Here is a 23,296-nt window from a genome sequence, read left to right as displayed (position 1 = left end):
CCAAAATATTTCTTCCCATTGAAATATTGACGCTATTCGTGGTGAATACTTTCACTTTGAAGAACACAGGAAATTCCTCCCACTTAGAGAAAGCCCATTCAGGCATGTACGATAAACTCAATTTGAGTCCGCGTCAAACTTCCTAACAGAATCGATATTTCACATTTTTCGTGCACACTATGTCCTCTAACAATATGGCGGATCCTAGGAGACAAAATAAGATACTGCGGTGAGTTTTTTATGTTAATAAACCCTCTCGTCACTGGCACGACAGCTTGACCGGTGGCTAATGTGCTGTCCTAAACTAAAGCGATTACAAGTGTCGGCTGAGATTTGTGAAAATTGAATGTGACATGACATGGACGCAACAACCCATGACACAGTTAAAATGTCTTACAGGTACAAGCCCCCCACCACGGAGGCCAACCCCACATTAGAGGATCCCACTCCTGACTACATGAACCTGCTGGGCATGATCTTCAGCATGTGTGGACTGATGCTTAAGGTGACTATGGAGATATGTATTCCCATATATTTGTTCATTTTACTTGATATATTCATTTCGATAAAGTTTATTTCTCTGACTTAATTTTGATAAGATGAGAGTGCAGCTCTCAGCTTCTTCTCTGAAGCAAGGTCAAAGCAGAGAACATTAACATAGCTGCTAGTAAAATTCCACTTGCTTGTGAGCCACTTCATGGGTTAACATGGGTGCCTGCCTGTTCGCATTTGGAATAAGAAAAAAGTGTATGCGTTGGAAGGTTGAGACTGAATCTTCTCAAAGGCACAAGGGCCACCATTACTTGCTGGTCAGCTTTTGATTGCTAATGTCTCAATAAATGTATTTAGCTTAGGTGATTACTGCTTTCATTTTGTTGCTGAGTTGTGTGTCATCATCTCCTGTTCATGAAGAGATTTAAAGAACCTGTGAAAAGACCAAATTTTCATGACACATGCACGTATACACACACACACTCATGCTTGTAGACACACACACAATGGCAACAGATTAAAGAAATCTACTTGTCAGTGATTTTATGTTTTACCTTTTAGTTGAAGTGGTGTGCCTGGATCGCTGTCTACTGCTCCTTCATCAGCTTCGCCAACTCCAGAAGCTCTGAGGACACGAAACAGATGATGAGTAGCTTCATGTAAGTGAAAGACATCACTATGAAAGACATATAAACTCGGGCTGCAGCTATCGATTATTTAGGTAATCGATTGATCTATCGATTAGTTTGAATAATTGAGTAATCGGATTACAAATATTGCAGAATAAATTTTAGGATATGTAAAAAAAAACAAAAAACAAGTGTTTATGCTTGCAGCAGGCATGAAAATCTCTCACCTTTTGGCGAAATTTGCCGTTTTGAAGTAAAAAAGGGTGACCTACATGAATTGTGTAGATCCGAGGAGTAAATTTTTTAAAGGGGGCCGGGGGGGTCGGGAGTTTTTAATGTCGGACGCTTGGTATGCAAGCGGGGAAAGCGGCACATACTGTATGGCGTTATATTGCTGCCTCTATTCCGAGCGAGCAAAAATGGATTTTTCTCGAAATTTCTCGACTCCTGCGCTTGTCAGTTTCTTTTTCTCTGCGCGCTCAGTTGAGCACACGCTACTAACGTGTCTAAAGCCAACCAATCAGAGAGCTAATGGAGGGCAGACACCCAACCAGTGTCCTTCCGCTAGCTTCGTTAGTACATCGAACTAACTAAAGATGTTTTATTGAAGTTGCTAAGCCTGTCGCGATATGCAATAGTCCATTTATTGCACGGTAAATAAAAATGAGGGCGATAATTTTCATGGCTGCGTCTTATCCCCGCGCGCATGCGTGCATACGTATGTGCTTTAGTGCTGATAGCATATGAGACAGCAGTGCCTTTCACAGAAGTTTATTGGAAGGGCGTAGGTTTGCATAGGACGGTAGGGACATCACACTACCAACTTTTCAGAATGCTCAAATTTTCCCCACCAACTTTTAAGCAACTTTATTTGCATTGTATAATGACTTCAGTTATACAGGTAATTTAGAAAAAAACACCTCCTTAAAACTGTATGTGGGGAGGGGACTAATTCCCTTGTTTTTAGTGAAAATCTACTAATAAGTGAAATTATCCGCCAGTGATTCAAGTAAATTTTACTCAGATATCAGAAGAAAATAGCTAGCTGAAACTAAGCTTAACAGATTTATTGCAGGCAAAAGTTGGCATATTTAATCTTTAAAAAAATGTCAGAAATGTTCATTCCATCCTTTTTCACTAGTTATTGCTATCAGCAATCGACCTCATTGTTTATTTGTGATTTATTGTTGTAATTTACGTGTTTATTTGTACTTTAATAAGGAATTTAAGTGTTCCAAAATGTTTTTGTAAATTAATAATTGTCATCAAAAATTTCAGTGCTAAATTAGTTAAAAAAAAAAAAAAAAAAAAGGAAAAAAAGGGAAAAATAAAAATAGTTTAATAATAATATATTATATAATAATAATATATAATAATCGTAAAAATAGTCGGCTGACTAATCGGGAGGAAATTAGTCGTTTGGGACAGCCCTATAGTTGTACAGTGTACCGGAACATATTTCCTCCACACCCTTCTCACCTGTTTAACCACTGACCCATTTTCATGCCTGTTGCAGTAATATTTATTTTGGCTTGCTGAGATGAGACTTTCAAAAGAGCATTAAATGCAAACACAAAATTGCTGAGTGTCTTCAAACAGAAGTCATGCAGAAATCCGCTTTCATTTGACACGAGCAATAAATGCATTTAAAAATAAAATACCTGAGCCTAGCCTCAAACGATACAAAAAAATAAATAAATGAAGCTCTAAGTACAACAAAAGAACAATTTGGCTAACTTACATAGCAAAGTCCGCTATCTTAAGTGCTATAAAATGCTAACATTTCTGTTTACAATGCTCTTAACAATTTGTTCAAACACATATTCCTACAAAAAGCTGCTAAGTATACTTCTAAACTAAAAAAAAACTAATGCATCAACAAACATATTAGCTAGAACAAAAACTTATGTTTGTCTTAACTGGGAGCAGCTGGATTCAGCCATGTTAGACAAGTTATAGCATATTCACTGTTGCCACTACAGGGCAAGTAATCAAATTACTTGCGTTAATTGATTAATCGTGGCAGCACTAATATAAAGAATGTTGTCACACTGAATTGCGCACAAATAAAGAACGAAAAAGAGAAACTTTTTTCTTTATGAGGAAAGTTCTGTGTTCATGTAGCCATAGAACACATTATTCTGTGGCGCTTGAATTCAAAATCATCAAAAATTGCTGGGAGTGAATGAGATAATAGCCCTAAAAGGTTACCAATGGAGTAAAAAGTTCAAGGTCATATTAAGTTTGTTTTCAAGAAATGGCAACACTTTGAGAAAATGTATGTATTTATTATTCACAAATTAGCACTTTTACAAGAGTCATAACTCGTAATTTTATTCTCTTGAGGTTTAGGTTGTTTTTTTAGGTATTAAAGTTGTCATTTATGGTGAATAGATTCATTTCTTTAGAAGGTTTTTTTTTTCCCCCTAAAAAAATGATTTTTTTAGTGAAGTACTACAAAATATGTTGGAAAAATGGTAACTTTATCAGGAAGAAAGTAATAATTTGATATTTTCTGTGGGGGTAGAAAGTGCTTGTAATTTTTTTGAGACAGAAATGTTTTGTAGAAAAAGCAGGATGCTTTCACCCCCCCCCCCCCAAATATCTAAGAATATTTTTATATACTGTATTTCACGTGGAAAAAATGTACATTTTAGTTAAGAAAACAAATAATGAAATCACTTTAAATAGTAAAATAAATAATAAATAAATAAAAATAAGATAACTGGCAGGTAAAGGATAATTTTGCAGTGCAGGGAGTCATTCTTTTCAAATCTCTGTGTAATATAAAAATATACAGTGTATCACATGTAAAATATGTCTATTTTAAGATACAGTGATATTGGGACTATAAGCCGCTACTTTTTTCCCCTCATTCTGAATCCTGCAGTTTATAGTCCAGTGTTTGTCGATTTATCTGGGTTAATAGGTAACACTTTATTTGAGAGCAGCATCACAAGACTGTCATGGGCATTAACAAACGCTTATTACAGTTGTCATTAAGTGTCATCCTGTAATTTTTGTCACCTACTCCATTAATGTCCAGCTCGGATCTTTTAAATCCATTCAAAAGTGAGATAATTTGCCAGATGACAGTCACATCTGTCGTAAGCATTCAGTAATGCCTACGACAGTGTCTTGTCAGAATTATGACTGTCTTATGACAGTTTTATGACGCCTGTGACAAATAGTGTGGCCGGTTGATATCCTTTGGTGTAAATATGCCATAATACAGAAAGAACAGCTGTGGCTTATAGTCCTGTGCGGCTTATCTTTGAACAAATGTTTTAATGTGAAATATAGTGGGCGGCGGTTTATAGACAGGTCTGCCTTATAGTCCGAAAATTACAGTATATTGTTTATATCCTGGATTTTTATTTTCATTAAAAAGAATACATGTAATGTAAAATTATTGCATTATAATTTTTAATTTGTATGGTATATACTAGTATACAGTATTTACAGGGTGTCCCAAAAAATGTACTGTTTATATTCTTTAGCAGTTGGTAGCCAAATTGTCTATGGATTGTTTTGTTAATTAAACCCATTGAATCAATGATGGCAGCAGTCAAGTGTGAACCTGTCAAGTTATTAGCTGTAAAAGGGAGTACCGTAATTTTCGGACTATAAGCTGCTACTTTTTTCCTTCATTTTGAATTCTGCGGCTTATAGCCTGGTGTGGCTTGTTTATTTATTTGGGTTAATAGGTAACACTTTATTTGACAGTGGCGTCATAAGACTGCCATAAGACCATCATAATTATGACATGACATTATCATGGGCATTAATGAATGCTTATGACAGATGTCATTAAGTGTCATCCGTAAAATTACGTTGGTAACTCCTTTTATGTCCAGCGGGATTTTTTACATCCATTCAAAAGTGAGATAATTTGCCGGATGGCACAAATTGATGTCTTTTATAAGCATTCGTTAATGCTCATGGCAGTGTCATGTCATAATTATGATGGTCTTATGGCACCAGTGTCAAATAAAGTGTTTCAAATTCCATAACTAGCAATTAATGAAACAACTAGAACAGTAACTGAAGAAATGAGCACAGAACATGTATTTTGATTTTTACATCTGTAGTGCTGCAATGCATGCTAGGATGCATGATGGACAACGTGTTGACAGCAGTGGCAGCAGAGGTTGACTGTCTCTTCCAAGAGAACAGTGATGGCCAAATGAAGCTTATTGAAGCAATGAAGATTTGCAGACAATTGGATCAAAGCTTCATGGTGGTTCATTTGGTCTTATGATGGCACTTTCAAATAGTGTTACCAGTTAATATCTTTTGGTGTAAATATCCCATAATACAGTGAGGAAATCTGTGCCTAATAGTCCAGTGTGGCATATCTATGAACAAATGCAGGTCAAATTTGGTGGGTGGCGGCTTATTGTCATGTGTGCCTTATAGTGCGAAAATTACGGTATACATTTTTTTAGGGGACACCCTGTATATTGTTCACTGTATATTTAAACCAACCAGGATCAGAATTCAATAGTTTTTCTGATTAAGGTAGATATTGCTTAAAAAAAACAAACATTGTAATAGTAGCTACCAGAAAGTTTTTTTTCTGCAATTCTTGAAAAGTTACAACTTTCCATAGACAAAAAGTAGCAATTTTATTGAAAAAAAATAGGGAAGTGGGGAAAAAGATACTGCACCGATTGAGTCAAATCGAAAACACAACAAATTAAGTCATTTGTACCTTTTGTCAGAGGCTATACCACTTTTGTTTACTTCTGTAATATAAGTGTTGGATCATTTTTAACATACGCATCATGAACACAGTCAATCATGATGCCGGTTTCCTTCAATGCGCAGGCTGTCCATCTCTGCTGTGGTCATGTCCTACCTTCAGAACCCTCAGCCCATGTCACCTCCGTGGTGACAAATGATGCCAGATGGTCCAATTGGGAGCCACGACAGATACAAACTACCGCACGGGAAGTCAAAGAAACCGAGCCGAACTGGATGCCAAGATGGCTGAATCTTTTTAATCTTTTTTTTTTAATGTTTTCCAGATTGTGCAAATTAATAAAAAAAAGTAGTACAAAATGAATAAATAAGCTTTGGTCAATTCATGGAATAAAAATACAGGTTTGAAGCTGGATTTGGGCTTTTGAAATAAAAAAATAAAGGGCCAAAGACTATGATGCTTACAAGTTTTTAATATATTTTTTTCAACATTTGAACCGTGTCAAAAAAATATCAAAACAAAGACTGCCCATTAACCCGACGTCACGGCCTAAAATAAGGCTCAAGGACTTGATGTACCGTCGACCTTCTACATAATGAGCTGTTGAAACAATATTGTCGAGAGCTTGTTGGTTTACAGAGGGCAAGGAAGCACAAATGAATGAACTCTTTCAGTGCCATTGACGATGATAGACGTCCAATGATGTGGCTCTTTTCATCGTATGAATTCAAATGAGTTTATCACCAGTTGATGTCCAATCCATTTGAAGCGGGAGGGTTGGCAGCGAATGAACATTTGCCAATGTCTGTCACCGTCAATGGCAGCTAATGAGTTAATGTCACATGTAATTAAAAAAAAAAAAACATCGTTGGCCCTTTTATATATCAGACGATGAATCTATATGGTTATCGTGGCAGGCCTACAAACATGTACAAGAGCTGCGATGACTCGCACACTTTGGTGACATCACGTTACTTAACAAATGTAGAAAAATAGATTTAAGGCATCAAGGACGGAAAAAAAAAAAACCTCCCAAGTACACTAACACGGATGTGTTTGGTAACAATAGTCACAATCAAGAAGTACATTAAGATTCTCAACACACAATTTCAATGAGGTGAGCCGTCGTCTCACCCCATTCTTATAAATCGGATTTTTAAAATATATTTTATACATAATTAAAATTAAAATGAGGACTTGTCAAATATTGTTTGCTCATAATGTTTTGCTAAAAAAAAAAAGATTTTCCAGAATACCATATGACTACAGTTATATCACAACTTAGTTGTAAAATTAATACTTTATGGGAAAAAAAAACCTGGAATATTTTTTATTTCTTTGCCATTAAACAGTTGCGCTAATGTTTTGACTTGTTATAAATGTTGTCCTTTTTTGTAAAATAATGACAACTCTGTACCATTCCAGGTTATTTCTGTTAACAAAACCTTTTAAAAAATTCAGACCTTTGTTTTTTTTCCAAAACTTTTACAATTTCTGTTCACTTGTTAAGGCGTTCACACATAAAACATAATAATTTTTTGTTGCATGAACAATATACTTTTTGTTATTAATGTTTTTTGTACTTTTTTGAGGAAGATTTCATCCTTAACAACAACAACAACAAAAAAGTTACACTATTTTGACTTTTTACTTTTTTTTTGGCCTCATGATCGTGACTTTTCAAAGGAAATAATTCCTCTAAAAATTCTATCATTTAGCAGTTCCTCGAATATTCAGATTTTAACCTGATAAAATCTTTTCTCGGTAGCATTCTTGGATTTTTTTAACCTCACATTATTACGACTATTAACGTAATAATTATATTTATTACGTCGTAATAGCTTTTCCTCCCCGACCAAAAATCGTATGCTGTCCTGTGATGGCGTGTGGCGTTTGCTTACCACAGTGCCCCCAACTTATTATAGTTGGTCAAAACCTAAATGTGGACCTTGCGTGTTCAAGCCATGCCGGACATTAGTCTTTGAGTCCAGGGGTAAAAAAAACGTGGCAGGTCCTTTTCGTGTTGGGGGGTATCAAGAAGAGCTTAGTAGTCACCGGCGTCAGAGGGCGAAGAAGAGGATAAGGACGACGATCAAAATGGCAACCAGCACGGCGATGGCGCACCACTGACGCCGACCTGCCCCCAAACATAGGATGTGTTCACAATGTGCGTTTGTGTGTACGTGTGCGTGCGTGTAACGTACTGCTTGTCATGTGAGAGACTTTCTCAAGCTTCTTGAGCACAGAGTCCATACGGGACGACGTCTGGTCCATTTCCTCAGCGAAGTCCCCCAAAATGCTGAAAGGAAGGGTGAAAATGTGAAACAATTGCAATTTGGACATTAATCTCAGAAATTTATTATATTTTCAAGCAAAGTTAGGCCATTATTGAGAATGTTAGTACTTTATCTCACGTGTAAATGCTTTTTTGCCGAATGAGGACTACTAGAGAAAATGATGTACCATAATTTTCCGCTACTTTTTTCCTTCCTTTTTAATCCTGTGGTTTATAGTCAGGTGCAGTTTATTTATTGATTTATTTGGGTTAATAGGTAACACTAGGGGTGTGACAAAATATCGAAATGTTGATATATCATGATACTTTGTATCCCAAAAGGTTATTGATATGCTCCTGTCAAGAATCGAGATACCGTTTTAAAAAGGTGTCAATTATAAAGACATTTAAAAAAAAAAAGGCAGCCATTGACTGTGCTCGACGCCCAATCCATTTAGACTGGGAACGTTCGTTCATTCAAAACCAGAGCATTCAGTCATTCGGTCCGATTTTCGGGACATTTACAGGTCACTTGCATTTCATTTTAGGGCATTTACAGGTCATTTCCTGTTGAGTTTGAGTCACTGCCATTTCATTTGGGTGATTCCCAGGTCACTTCCTGTTCTGCAACGCAAAATAAACAGCAAGTGACCCATAAAATACTCCAAAATCAACAGGAAGTAACTGAAAATCAATAGGTAAATGACCTTAAATGGCCCAAAATTACTCATTGCCTGGCATTGGCCGCCACTGACGGCCATAGACGTTTAATCCGGTTGAAGTAGGAGGGATGGCAGCGAATGAACGAAAGTTCAAATGGATTGAACGTCTACTAATTATGTACTCATTCCAATTCACAACAGAAGCTTGTTTTTCTGTTTATTGGTTGTTTATAGAATATCCTAGAATGATTTCCTGACCAAAGTATCGAAAATCGTTGTATCGCTATATCGTCAGATCATCGTTATCATGAGCTTTGTATCGCAAATCATATCGTATCACGAGGTACCAAAAGGTTCCCACTCCTACATAACACTATCATAGGCATTACTGAATGCTTATGACAGATGTCATTCAGTGTCATCTGGCCAATTATGTCACTAACTTCATTTATGTCCAGCTTGAAATCTTTTACATCCATTGACAAGTGAGATAATTTTCCGGATAACACTAAATTATATCTGTTGTGAGCATTCATTAATGCTCATGATGGTGTCATATCATAATTATGATTGTCTAATGACAGTCTTATTGCGCTACTGTAAAATAAAGTGTTACCGAATACCATAACTAGCAATTAATGAAACAACTGGAACAGTAACTGAAGAATAAATTAGCACAGAAGATGAATTTTGACTGTTATTGTTTCTGTAGCGCTGCAATGCATGCTAGGCGGCATGTTGGACAACAATAGTGTTGACAGCAGGTGGCAGCAGAGGTTGACTGTCTAACCCAAGGGAGCAGTTATGGCCAAATGATGCTTCTTGAATAAATTAGGTTTTGCAGCCAATCGGTTCAAAGCTTCATGGTGGTTCATTTGGTCTTATGTCAGTCGTATGATGCCGCTGTCAAATAAAGTTACTGGTTAATATATTTTGGTGTAAATATGCCATTATACAGTGAGGACAGCTGCGGGTTATAATTCAGTTTGGCTTATCTATGAACAAATGATGTTTTCGTGCCAAATTTGGTGGCTGGCTGCTTATAGGCAGGTGCGCCTTATAGTCCGAAAATTACGGTATTTTTCTCATAATATCAAGCTATGCCACACAAAATTACTTGATTCTTAAAATGTACTGTATGTTAGCTGTGGAAACCTCTGGGTATGCCACGATACGATACGCGATAGGGATGTCCTGATTCGATTATAAGATTGGAAATCCGGCCGATCGCGCCATTTTTAGAGGATTATAATCAGGTGAAAAGAATTGGGTTTTAAAATGTTAAAAAATCGTTTTTTCTGCTTCATGCTCGTACAGCGCCTCAGCCTCCCTCCTGCTAAGCAGTGCGGCCAAACTGTCCAGCTTGTGTTTGGTATTTAAAGTTAACAATGAGTGATAGGTTTGTAGCTCTACGATCAAAGGCACAAATGTGTCAATCATTGTTAAACTTGCATAAGTGTGCTGTGGCAACTCATTGTGTGAGAGGCTTCTCAGTAGCGGATTTGAGTGGACTCAATGAAGCATTTAATAAAGATGAGCATTTTTCTAAAAAAATTTCACATTATGAAGGTGGCACGATGGGAAAGTAACATGTTTGGAACTTTGTTCAAAACCTTTTTTTCGGTTGCGGATCAGGACTCTGTATACGCCAATTCTCAAAATCAGGTGACTCGGGTGCAAAAGTATGCGATCGGGACATCCTAAATTTGCGATACTAGGCTCACCATAATGATGATCTCACAATACAGCAATACAACAATTCTCGATTCATTGGTCAGGAAATCATTCCCGGATGTTCTACAAAACAACTAACAAACAGGAAAAACAAGCTATTTTCATCCTTCTTCTGTGAATTGGAGTGAGTTTATCTCTAATGGATGTCCAATCCGTTTGAAGAGGGAAGGATGACAGCGAATGAACAAATCAAATGGTTCAAATGGATAGGACGTCTCTGTCTGTCAGTTCCAGGCAATGAGTTCATTTTGGGGCATTTCATGTCATTTCCTGTTGACTTTTGGTCACTTTCTTTTCTGGCATTTATGGGTCATTTCCTGTTAATTTGGGGGTATTTTCAAGCCCCTTCCTGTTGATTTTGGGTTACTGGAAATGAATTGACTAAAGAATGTCCCCAAATAAATGGGAAGTTACTCAAAGTCAACAGGAAGTAACCTGTACATGCCCTATAATGAGCAGAAACTGACCTGTAAATGCCCACAAAAGACTGACTGTGAATGATCTGGTTAGCGCGCCACTGACGGCGCTAAACGTCCAATCCAGTCAAAATGAATTAGATGTCTCATGCCGTCAATGGCAGCCAGTGAGCTAATGCAGACACCATACTTAAAAAGTGTCACCTTTTCAAAACGATATATCGTTTTTTTGGTGGGACCTTTTAGGACTGCAGCTATCGGTTATTTTAATTGTCAATTAATTGATGAACTAGTTAGTTCAAATAATCGCATAATCGGATGAGGAACACAAAAAATTAAAATACCTGAGCTGAGCCTCAAACGGTATAAAACAATTTAATCTAAGAACAACAAAAGAACAATTCGCTAAGTTAAATAGCAAAAGTCCGCTAGCTTCAAAGCTTTTTTTTTTTGTTTTGTTTTTTTTGTACAATGCTCTTAAATGGTTCGAACACATATTCCCACAAAAAAAATGGCTAAATATACCTATAAACTAAATTACGAATGCATTAAAAAAACATTAGCTCAAACAAAAACTTTAGCTTATGTCGGTCTTAACAGGGAGCAGCTGGATTCAGCCGTGTGAAATGAGTTATGTCATAAGGCAGCGTATCCACCCAAGTCACACCATTACAATGCCACTTTAATGAAACGAATACTCGAAGCAGCAAAATTTAACTAGAATCTTTTTTTCCTAATCGAATCACTCGAGTTAATCGATTAATCGTTGCAGCACTATAACCTTTTGGGCTACATAGTATCGCGATATATCATCTTTCAGATATATTGTCACACTTCTACTGTATGTATTGATAAAATGTTCTGCACACAACAGTGTGTATTTAATCTGAGTAAAATAGAATTTATTTTACTTGAAACATGACTATTTAAAAAGCAGGATAAAAAATGTGTGATTTTTTTCAAAGTTTGGTTCATGGCAAACAAATGTTTATCCATGTGACTTTCTTGTAAAATTGTGACTTTTCGGAAAATGTTTTTATTGCACAAAATTGTGATTTTATTCTCCCAAAATTTGGACTTGAAAGATTGGTTGAAATATTACCACTGTTCTTGTGCACAATTATGACTTCATTCTCATTAAAGTGGGATTGTTTGTTTTCAAAAAAACTTTTCTATAAGACTTTTTCTTGCAACGTAATCCATTGTATTTATTTTTTAATCACAAAACTGTGGAATACAGTTTGGCTATTTACGAATGTATTATTCTTGTGTCAACGGCTTTGGCACAGCTGCAACTGTTGTGGGAGAGCTATATAAATTGAGTTTCAAATTCACAAGGTTGTTGGGGGCTCGTAAGCAAATGGGACAGATGGGATGACACAAAATGTCAAAAAAATAAATGGACGCAAGAAGCAAGTTTACTGGTCCAAAACTGCCAACAGATGGCACCGTTTTACATATGAGATCTGCCCACAGTAGCGTTTCTTGGAGAAGTGTCAACATTTGGGTCAAACTAACCCATGTTCTACTGATTATTAATTCTCATTATTTTAGTTATGATTTGGGACTCTTGACAAAAGCTAATTGGTGAGAGTGTAACAATAAATCTGTCTGGATCAATACATTGTTTGAAGGCTACTGTATCGAATCAAGGTAGTTTTTAATATCGGAATGTATTGTATCGCTGTCCAAAGAATTGAAACTGCATCGTCATGAAATGAATTAAAAAGTAGGGATGCCTAAGTGTGAGGTGGACTCACACGGCCTGCTCGTCAAGTTCATCCCCGATACGTCCAGACATGTCTTTAAGAACCCGAATGCTTCCTGACACAAGCTCCAGATGATCGTCCTGCTCCTGCATGATCAGCTGGACAACACAAAGCCACACAGTCCACATGTGAGTGTTTTTTGTTGCACAAACGCTCCAGTTACATTGAATTGTATTTTAAAAAGACTTAATAGTACGCAATAGAAGTTTAAATGACACATTGGTCAAGTCTTCCAAGGAGTGAACAAGACATGGGGTTTCCCTACTAAAACCGCAACAGTTTAAGATATTTAAGGCATGATGTCATCATTAAATATGACACAAAAAAAGAAAGGTGGTACCACTCGACACTAGTTGGAATACTTGTGTTGCCCAGGAACTGCGTATCAGCATGTCAGACTTGTATTTCAGCCAAGATGACAAATGGTTTTCCACATTACGTAATTTCAACTTCATCATACAATAAACACTTCATGTTCCGAAAACCAAAACATTTTAACCTTATTCTTTCATCTTATTACAAATTTTGATATTGCATTGTGCAATATTAGTTATGACTGGTTCTTGTAACAAATTTCAACTACATTTTTGTAAAATGCACTTTTCTAAATGCTTGCAAAAAGTATTTTTCAAATAGTGCATAGACTTTTTTGGTCATATACAGTAGGCCTATAGATGTGTGTGTATATATATATATATATATATATATATATATATATACACATACATATACACACATACATATACACACATATACACTCACCGGCCACTTTATTAGGTACACCATGCTAGTAACAGGTTGGACACCCTTTTGCCTTCAGAACTGCCTCAATTCTTCGTGGCATAGATTCAACAAGGTGCTGGAAGCATTTCTCAGAGAGTTTGGTCCATAATGACATGATGGCATCACACAGTTGGTGCAGATTTGTCGGCTGCACATCCATGATGCGAATCTCCCGTTCCACCACATCCCAAAGATGCTCAACTGGATTGAGATCTGGTGACTGTGGAGGCCATTTGAGTACAGTGAACTCATTGTCATGTTCAAGAAACCAGTCTGAGATGATTCAGGCTTTATGACATGGCGCATTGTCCTGCTGAAAGTAGCCATCAGAAGTTGTGTACATTGTGGTCATAAAGGGATGGATTTGGTCAGCAACAATACTCAGGTAGGCTGTTGCGTTCCAACGATGCTCAATTGGTACCAAGGGGCCCAAAGAGTGCCAAGAAAATATTCCCTACACCATTACACCACCACCACCAGCCTGAACCGTTGATACAAGGCAGGATGGATCCATGCTTTCATGTTGTTGACGCCAAATTCTGACTCTACCATCCGAATGTCGCAGCAGAAATCGAGACTCATCAGACCAGGCAACGTTTTTCCAATCTTCTATTGTCCATTTTCGATGAGCTTGTGCAAATTGTAGCCTCAGTTTCCTGTTCTTAGCTGAAAGGAGTGGCACCCGGCGTGGTCTTCTGCTGCTGTAGCCCATCTGCCTCAAAGTTCGACGTACTGTTTGTTCAGAGATGATCTTCTGCCTACCTTGGTTGTAACGGGTGGTTATTTGAGTCACTGTTGCCTTTCTATCAGCTTGAACCAGTCTGGCCATTCTCCTCTTACCTCTGGCATCAACAAGGTATTTCCGCCACAGAACTGCCAGTCACAGGATATTTTTTCTTTTTCGGACCATTCTCTGTAAACCCTAGAGATGGTTGTGCGTGAAAATCCCAGTAGATCAGCAGTTTCTGAAATACTCAGACCAGCCCTTCTGGCACAACCATGCCATGTTCAAAGTCACTCAAATCATCTTTCTTCCCCATACTAATGCTCGGTTTGAACTGCAGGAGATTGTCTTAAACCATGTCTACATGCCTAAATGCACTGAGTTGCCGCCATGTGATTGGCTGATTAGAAATTAAGTGTTAACGAGCAGTTGGACAGGTGTACCTAATAAAGTGGCCGGTGAGTGTATACACATACACACACACACACACACACATATATATATATATATATATATATATATATATACACAGTGCCTTGCAAAAGTATTCGGCCCCCTTGAACCTTGCAACCTTTCGCCACATTTCAGGCTTCAAACATAAAGATATAAAATTTTAATTTTTTGTCAAGAATCAACAAGAAGTGGGACACAATCGTGAAGTGGAACAAAATTTATTGGATAATTTAAACTTTTTTAACAAATAAAAAACTGAAAAGTGGGGCGTGCAATATTATTCGGCCCCCTTGCGTTAATACTTTGTAGCGCTACCTTTTGCTCCAATTACAGCTGCAAGTCGCTTGGGGTATGTTTCTATCAGTTTTGCACATCGAGAGACTGACATTCTTGCCCATTCTTCCTTGCAAAACAGCTCGAGCTCAGTGAGGTTGGATGGAGAGTGTTTGTGAACAGCAGTCTTCAGCTCTTTCCACGGATTCTCGATTGGATTCAGGTCTGGACTTTGACTTGGCCATTCTAACACCTGGATATGTTTATTTTTGAACCATTCCATTGTAGATTTGGCTTTATGTTTTGGATCATTGTCCTGTTGGAAGATAAATCTCCGTCCCAGTCTCAGGTCTTGTGCAGATACCAACAGGTTTTCTTCCAGAATGTTCCTGTATTTGGCTGCATCCATCTTCCCGTCAATTTTAACCATCTTCCCTGTCCCTGCTGAAGAAAAGCAGGCCCAAACCATGATGCTGCCACCACCATGTTTGACAGTGGGGATGGTGTGTTCAGGGTGATGAGCTGTGTTGCTTTTACGCCAAACATATCGTTTTGCATTGTGGCCAAAAAGTTCAATTTTGGTTTCATCTGACCAGAGCACCTTCTTCCACATGTTTGGTGTGTCTCCCAGGTGGCTTGTGGCAAACTTTAAACAAGACTTTTTATGGATATCTTTGAGAAATGGCTTTCTTCTTGCCACTCTTCCATAAAGGCCAGATTTGTGCAGTGTACGACTGATTGTTGTCCTATGGACAGACTCTCCCACCTCAACTGTAGATCTCTGCAGTTCATCCAGAGTGATCATGGGCCTCTTGGCTGCATCTCTGATCAGTTTTCTCCTTGTTTGAGAAGAAAGTTTGGAAGGACGGCCGGGTCTTGGTAGATTTGCAGTGGTCTGATGCTCCTTCCATTTCAATATGATGGCTTGCACAGTGCTCCTTGAGATGTTTAAAGCTTGGGAAATCTTTTTGTATCCAAATCCGGCTTTAAACTTCTCCACAACAGTATCTCGGACCTGCCTGGTGTGTTCCTTGGTTTTCATAATGCTCTCTGCACTTTAAACAGAACCCTGAGACTATCACAGAGCAGGTGCATTTATACGGAGACTTGATTACACACAGGTGGATTCTATTTATCATCATCGGTCATTTAGGACAACATTGGATCATTCAGAGATCCTCACTGAACTTCTGGAGTGAGTTTGCTGCACTGAAAGTAAAGGGGCCGAATAATATTGCACGCCCCACTTTTCAGTTTTTTATGTGTTAAAAAAGTTTAAATTATCCAATAAATGTTCCACTTCACGATTGTGTCCCACTTGTTGTTGATTCTTGACCAAAAAATTAAATTTCATATCTTTATGTTTGAAGCCTGAAATGTGGCGAAAGGTTGCAAGATTCAAGGGGGCCGAATACTTTTGCAAGGCACTGTATGTATGTATGTATATATATATATATATATATATATATATATATATATATATATATATATATATATATATATATATATATTTATTTATTTATATATATATATGTATTTTTTGTATACATCTTTTTATTTGAATTTTTTAAACCAAGAACATGAGCCAACAATTCACAGCCAGAACAAAGGTACAGTAAAAATAATTACCTTTTTTTTCATGGTACATTTGGTATGAGAGATTATTTTTTTCTGAATAAAATATAATATTCTTCTTTTACACAAACCATACATGTTGTATTTCCCGCACTATAAGATGTAACTAAAAGCCTTCAATTTACTTATAATCGGATGCGCCTTATATATGGATCAATATTGGTTAATCATGGCATGGCATTCCCCTTATCACCGCTCCATCTAGTGGATGCATAACGCAACCAAAACCACCACTACCACTAATGTTACTGCGCCTTATAATGTAGTGCGCAGATTTTCGTCTTAGTGCGAAGAAAGAGGAAATAACGATCGGCCCGCCATGATATTCACGCTGCGCTGTGACCCGGCAGTTAACCAGCTGCTTTCATACATGCCGCGTCGCGGTTAAATCCCGGACATTATACTAGGACGTAACCCGGTTAATGTCCGTGTCGTCGACCCGGGAAATTGCTTTCAGGCATAAGGGCTACCCGTTGTAGATATATATTTCCTTTTATTCACGTAAACATATAATTTCACCTTGTCACACATAATTACTTATCCCATAGCACTGTGTTTTGTCTATTTTGTGAATTCCGGGGAGAGTACTATTTTCATTTCAAGGTTGTCGACAGATATGAGCAGGGAGCTACTGCTCCCAGCCCTGTTCTTAGTTTGCCTGTTTTTTTTCACTGGTTGTGTAAATGACAAATATAAGCTGTATGAACTTGAAGGTCAAGGCACTTATTCTGGAAAGCATCTCGTTGTGCTTTGGGAGGTGTGTCCTGGTCGACCAGATAATTACGTAATTACTCTTTCCTTAATAAATGTATATATCTTAGGTAATTATTGCTTTCTTATTGTTCCTAAATTGTGTCGTCATCTGTTCATTAAGAGAATAAAAGAACCTGTAAAAAGAAAAAAATCTAAGTTTTTTTTCCTTCGCTGTTTAAATCCCGGGATTTACTCCCGGGAATTCAGCTTTTGTCTGAAAGGGGCTAGTAACACCTCTCAGCATTGATGGCAAGTACAGCATCTTATTTTTTACCTAATTTTATTAATATGATGTATAATACATGTTTCAGGATAGTTATTTTGAGATTTAGGGGGTATTTAGGTATACTTAGAGGGTTAATTTCGAGTTATGTGGAAATTCGGGTTAGGTTGCCAGTGTAGGAACAGAACTCGTTCATAACCCTGGGACTGCCTGTACAGTGGTACCTCTACAAACGGATTTAATTTGTTCCAGGATCTGGTTTGTAAGTCGAAATGGTTATTTCCCAGGCGGGATTTTCCCATAAGAATACATTATAATTTGATTAATTTGTTCCACAGCCCAAAAACCTAAGCTAAATCCTAAATAGTACTGTAGGTCCAATTACTAATAGCAAAACAAATTGATTATAAATATAAATCGAATTAATAATTATACAGGTAATAATAATAAATTAATGTAACGATTCGGGTTCTAATATGGCAGTTGTTTTTTGGATGCTGTTCATGAACGCACCGTGTGACTGGCGTGAGAGTGGTGAGTTAAGAGTGGGAAATTTTTACTTTTGCTTTTCATCTTATGTTGTTGTAGGCGGGGGTGGGGGCGACCGGTGAGCTGCGTTGTCTAGCCAGTTCACTCATAGGCACACAACATTCATATTTTTCAATCATTTCCTTCTTCATTTCAATGGTAAGCGTCATCTTTTTCCCTTTTTTCACTAGTTGCACTAACCTTCTTGGGACCCATGTTGATTTCTCTCAAAAGAAAATTCACCGTGCATCCGTTTTGCGGGGAAAAAATGATATTATGACGCAGTCATAAATCGTTGCATTTCAAGCACGTCATCAAATGTCGAGACAAATTGCGAGTCAAGTTTTACGTCAGATGTCGAAAGGATCGTATGTAAATGCGATCGTATGTCGAGGTACCACTATGCATCTACTTTCGACAAACAACAACAAAAAACAGATTTTACATTCAATAACACATTAACTAAGCATAGATATTTTCATAAACAAAATTCAACGAAATATTTAATTTTTTTCTGCGCATGCATATGCTACCTGCTGTTGCTCCTGCTGCTCTTGAATGTATCTGGAATTGGCGGAAACTAGGTGGGCATCTAGTTGCGTCGAGCGGTCCGAAACAGACGAAGCCAGTAGCGCCTGAAACAAACAAAATGAGTAAATGATAACATTGTCTATTTCATTTGGGATGAGCTTCAGTGTCCAACCTGTTTGTTTTTTTTCTCTGCCTGAGCCACAGCTGATGGACTTGACAATTGATCCTTCATCTCCTGCGCAGAAAACATGAACAATATTAACCCTATCAGTGCCATTGATAATAACAGACGTCCAATCATGTGGCTTTTTTTTTTTTTTACATCCTTCTGCTGCAAATTTAAATTAGTTTGTCACTAGTAGATGTCTAATCTATTTGAACTGGGAGGGATGGCAGCAAATGAACATTCATTCTCTGTCAGCCCTCCTAATTCAAATGGACTGGATGTCAATCGCCATCAATGGCAGCCAATGAGTTAATGACAAGTTAATACGCATAACGAAAGCCACAAATCCAAATAATACTAAAAATATATATACTAGTATATACAGTATAAATACTTCTCTGTCCTATGATCAATCTCTTAGAGGGAAATGCTTCAGTACAGCTACTAAAGTACTACTTTACAGTCCGACAAGTTCATTCCTAATTGTAAAAAAGCTGCAGCCTTTCAACAAAACTTTGCATCACACTCTCTCGAAATGAGCTGTGCAATATCAATCCCACTGAATCAAATCAAGTAGATTTGCTCCACTTTGAATTGTGTCACATGAGATCATATCGCATCATCTTTGTTAGAGAGATGACTTTACCTGCACAGATTTTCGAGTTCTCTCCACAAAGTCCCTCCTTTCCTGAAGCTCCTCATCTCCCAGGCGGAACTTTCCTGGGTTTGACTCGACAATACCTGCACCGTACGGTCAAGGGGAAAACATGCAACAAAGTAGTCACTGGCTACATTTATATAGACACATTTATTCAGATTAAAAGCCTGATGGGAATAAAAATGCTTCATGTATGTTTCCCATTTGGAATATTGTGATCCGATCAAGCCCATTCCGATCAAGATTTTATTTCGAACTAGAAGGGTGGTTTATGCACTGCAAATTTATAACGTCTTGATAAGATTATTTTTCTTGAATATCTGTCTCCGTCTTGTTTTGAGTGTTAAAGACTAGTTAACAGATCAATGCATCAGAGTACAGTGATACCTCACTACTTCGCGCTTCAAACTTCGCACCCTCAGTCCATAGTGGATTTTTTTTTTCCCAATTAAAAAAATAAACAAATACAGATGAGTTGTCCTGAGCTGATAACGTAGTCTCACTCTCCCTCCCTCCCCCCGCTCTGTGTTGGCCAGGCAGTGTCCTGCAGTTGCTTATTACAGTAAACGATGATTGACAGACATTTGGGTTTCATCTTGGCAGTGACGCGAACTTCAAAGTGCTGCATGCGTCAATCATCGTTTAACTTGTTAAACAGTTGCTGTGGCAACTCATTTTGTGTAAGTGAGAAGCTTGAGCGGATTTGAGTGGACAAGCTAAACCATAATTGGCACATTCGACATCTTTGAAGGTAGCGCTGGCAAGCTTCTCTGGCAAGATCAAAGCTTCAACACCTATCAATCATCGTTAACTTTAACAAGCAAAACTCGCAGTGCACTGCTGACAAAGAAAAGCAGCAGGAGGGAGAATGGGGCTGTACGAGTATGAGGGAGAGAAACATATAAAATATAACAAATATACAATGTATATATTTTTTAATTAAAAACCTGATCCTTTTCACCCGATTTTGAGCCTCTGAAAAACGGCGCGATCCCTAGTACCTATCCCTAGTTTTAAATAGACTTTTTCAAATCGGTCGGTTGGATTTAAAAAAAAAAAGGCCGATGCTGATATACGTCAAAATTCCAAATATTGGCCAATTTATCTCTATTTATAACCCGATCGGCGCACATGTCTGTGACGTCAGTATACGCGTTTCTGGTATTAATCGGAAACAGAACGAATGAAAGACATGGCAAACGCAAGATGGAACTGGCCTATATCTGAAACAAACACGTTGCTGGAGATATTAAAAGATCTTAAAATCGTTGAAAGACTTGATGGCAGAAAAACTGGAAAATACACATGATAACGTAGACCTTGTCTGTTGATGTAGAAATGGACGGAGCGATGTTTTGTTCACATGGAAGTCAATAAGGCTTCTTTAACTTTTACCATTTCTGGTATATTTGGTCAATCTGCTTATGTCAAAATAATTTGTTCCGATTAAAAGTGCGATGCGTGAGCACGCAAATCTTAATCGGCTCAATGTTTTTTGTTTCCATGAAAACGCTGCATCCGATCATAATTTCTATCCAAAAACTGATCTAAGGAATTTGTCCATGTAAATGTAGCTAGTGTCGTCATGGCGACCAACTCCATGCGTTAAGCCAGTCAAGCAGCTACAAAGAAACGAGAAGTCATTGAATTTGGTAATAATTCCTTTCTTAGTAAATTACAACTGCTCCTTCAGACTTACTGTCCTTTTCTTCTTGTGATAGTATGATATACAATATTATAAATATATATTCTCCTAAACTGACTTTTTTTTTTTTAATCATATGACTCAAGACAAGTTTATAGGAATCATATGATCGGATCACACAATGTGGCAAATTCATTGTCAAAAGATTTGGAATTTTTTATATTTTTACAAATTTAATGGTAGTCTGATCAAATGTTTTTCTTCCTAATATAACTTTCTCAACACAAATTGCAACTTATAAACAAGCTAAAATTTTTCATAAGGATTTTTTTTTTCTTTTATACTACTGTCGGCATGGCCTTTAGAAGCTGCTGGGTTCCTGGAAGAGTACAAAGTTTGTGTTTGTTTTCCAAACATGACAACGTGACACCGGTCATGGAGGATACTGATGGTTTCGCTAAGGTCCTCCAAGTCCCAGTCGATGGCCCGCAGACAGTTGCGCAGCTCATTGGTGCTCCAATCCAACTCATCACGACTCACCTGAACAGATAGTAATAGATTCGTAATTGTTAAAGCCATGCAAACATGGGTTGACATAAAACAGTGTGATTGGATATTTTTAATGGCTTATTATCTCCGGTGTTACTATTGCTGTACCAAGGTTTTCTCCCATAGCTCAAAAACATACATTGTAGGTTAGTTGAAGACACTCATGATTCTAGTGAGGATAAAAGCAACACAGAATTGATACTCATTAGGAATTAAACTGGTCTCATTTTTGCTGACCACTTTTGCTTACTACACTAATTGTATTTTAAAGAGGCATTAAAGTAATTCTTTAAAATTTCAGGTAGTGTTGTTTTCTTCCACGATGACGAAAATATTTCCTCAACGAACACTTTTTTCATGACGATGACGAGATGATAACGAGTTAAAAATGTGTTTTGGAAGACAAAATCATAAGGAGACAAATGTCAGTTTTCGTCTGACGAGAACGAGACGAAAATGCGCAGTAGTTTCCATCACATAAAATACGCTGCTCTGCGCACACTTGCGCACGAATCCCCGCTAAAGTGTCAGTTTCAAATGAGTGAATATTGTATTTTGTATTGTTGTGAAATCGCGATGCTTGGTATCAATGAAGAATGATTATAGTCCACTTCTCTGAAATGTGTCAAATTCACCACATGCATTGCCGATGCCAATGAGCTTTCTACGGACACGTTCATAACTTAAAGATTGGATGTTTGAATAGCGTACCACACGAATGCTGTTTTTAGACTGTGACGTCACCAGTGTTGTTAATCTTACTTTAACTCATTCACTCCCAGCCATTTTCACCGGAGCAAGGCCCTTCGCTCCCAGCCAATTTTCCAAAATCTGATGAAAAAACGGAGAAATTGAGCTTTTTGTGAAAGCATTCACTCTAGCCGAGAAAGGCCCTTTGCTCCCGGCCGTTTTACTGGATTTTGACTGATTTTGCAAGGCCCACAGAAAATTCTGTTCTATTGCTATATAAACATGGAACCCAAAAGAAAGATTAGACTCTCTTCTTTCAGCAGAAAAAAGGTTAGTTCATATCTTTTTGCATTCTTTAGAAATCATCATTGGAAAATAGCTTAGTTTGAGCAATTTTCCAATATCTGATGAAAAAACGGAGAAATTGAGCTTTTTGTGAAAGCATACATTTCAAACATACTGTAACTGACCTATACACAGCTATTTTTTGCTTTAGTTACATCCCAAACATTTGAATAATGTTTTCCTTTTACAAAATAAGATTAACAACAAGACAAATAGAGCTTTTGATCGCAAAGTAACAATTTATTTACACATAACTAAACTATTGAACTATTTGCGCACATAACAACGGGGAAGGCTCTCGGCTGCTACCGTGGCTAATCTGATGAGTCCGGCTCAAGCTCGGTCTCACTTTTTTCATCATCTTCATCGTCGGTTTCAACCTCGGGCTAAGGAGAAACGCAACATGAGTTCCGCAGAACGCGTGTGGAACCTGACGCTGTTGTGGACGTCACCATCTGTCTCATCAAGATAGATTTTTTTTAATCCTTCTTTGACAATGGTTCCGTTTTCTTTTCAAAACACTCCTCCAATGTGGTTTGCCTTGTTTTTCCCGATCGTTCTCCACATTTTTCTCAAATCCTCACCCGTCTTCACAAGATCCCTCCAACTTCCGTTTCATGACTATTTTTCTTCACTTCCTTTCTTGGCCAGAGATGAG

General features: G+C 37.6%; 2 protein-coding genes across 3 annotated transcripts in view; one reads left to right on the top strand and one right to left on the bottom strand.

Annotated features, from left to right (window-relative positions):
• Positions 1-37: 37 nt before the first annotated feature.
• wdr83os (WD repeat domain 83 opposite strand) lies at positions 38-6,280 on the top strand. Its single transcript, XM_057843290.1, has 4 exons — positions 38-229; positions 400-505; positions 1,054-1,151; positions 5,952-6,280. Exons 1-4 carry the CDS (start codon positions 180-182, stop codon positions 6,016-6,018), a joined length of 321 nt encoding a protein of 106 aa, XP_057699273.1. The 5' UTR covers positions 38-179; the 3' UTR covers positions 6,019-6,280.
• Positions 6,279-23,296, bottom strand: part of LOC130920235 (syntaxin-10-like) — a 28,639-nt gene continuing 11,621 nt past the window's right edge. For both annotated transcript variants that reach the window (XM_057843288.1, XM_057843289.1), the window contains exons 3-9: positions 21,501-21,594; positions 19,398-19,492; positions 18,758-18,820; positions 18,588-18,689; positions 12,674-12,780; positions 8,031-8,125; positions 6,279-7,963 (exon numbers count right to left, since the gene is read on the bottom strand). In XM_057843288.1, the coding sequence (XP_057699271.1) occupies positions 7,887-7,963; positions 8,031-8,125; positions 12,674-12,780; positions 18,588-18,689; positions 18,758-18,820; positions 19,398-19,492; positions 21,501-21,594 (633 nt within the window). In that variant the 3' untranslated portion in view covers positions 6,279-7,886. The remainder of the gene's footprint in view (positions 7,964-8,030; positions 8,126-12,673; positions 12,781-18,587; positions 18,690-18,757; positions 18,821-19,397; positions 19,493-21,500; positions 21,595-23,296) is intronic.

The sequence above is a fragment of the Corythoichthys intestinalis genome, chromosome 8 (assembly GCF_030265065.1).
Source record: "Corythoichthys intestinalis isolate RoL2023-P3 chromosome 8, ASM3026506v1, whole genome shotgun sequence".
Classification (NCBI taxonomy): domain Eukaryota; kingdom Metazoa; phylum Chordata; class Actinopteri; order Syngnathiformes; family Syngnathidae; genus Corythoichthys; species Corythoichthys intestinalis.
Note: the sequence above shows the minus strand (reverse complement) of the source record. Positions and strands in the feature narration are given on the sequence as shown.

Coding starts and splice junctions, on each gene's coding strand:
- wdr83os (XM_057843290.1), top strand. CDS start 180: ATGTCCTCTAACAATATGGCGGATCCTAGGAGACAAAATAAGATACTG. Junction 230..399: donor AGACAAAATAAGATACTGCG/GTGAGTTTTTTA, acceptor AATGTCTTACAG/GTACAAGCCCCCCACCACGG. Junction 506..1,053: donor TGTGTGGACTGATGCTTAAG/GTGACTATGGAG, acceptor TTTACCTTTTAG/TTGAAGTGGTGTGCCTGGAT.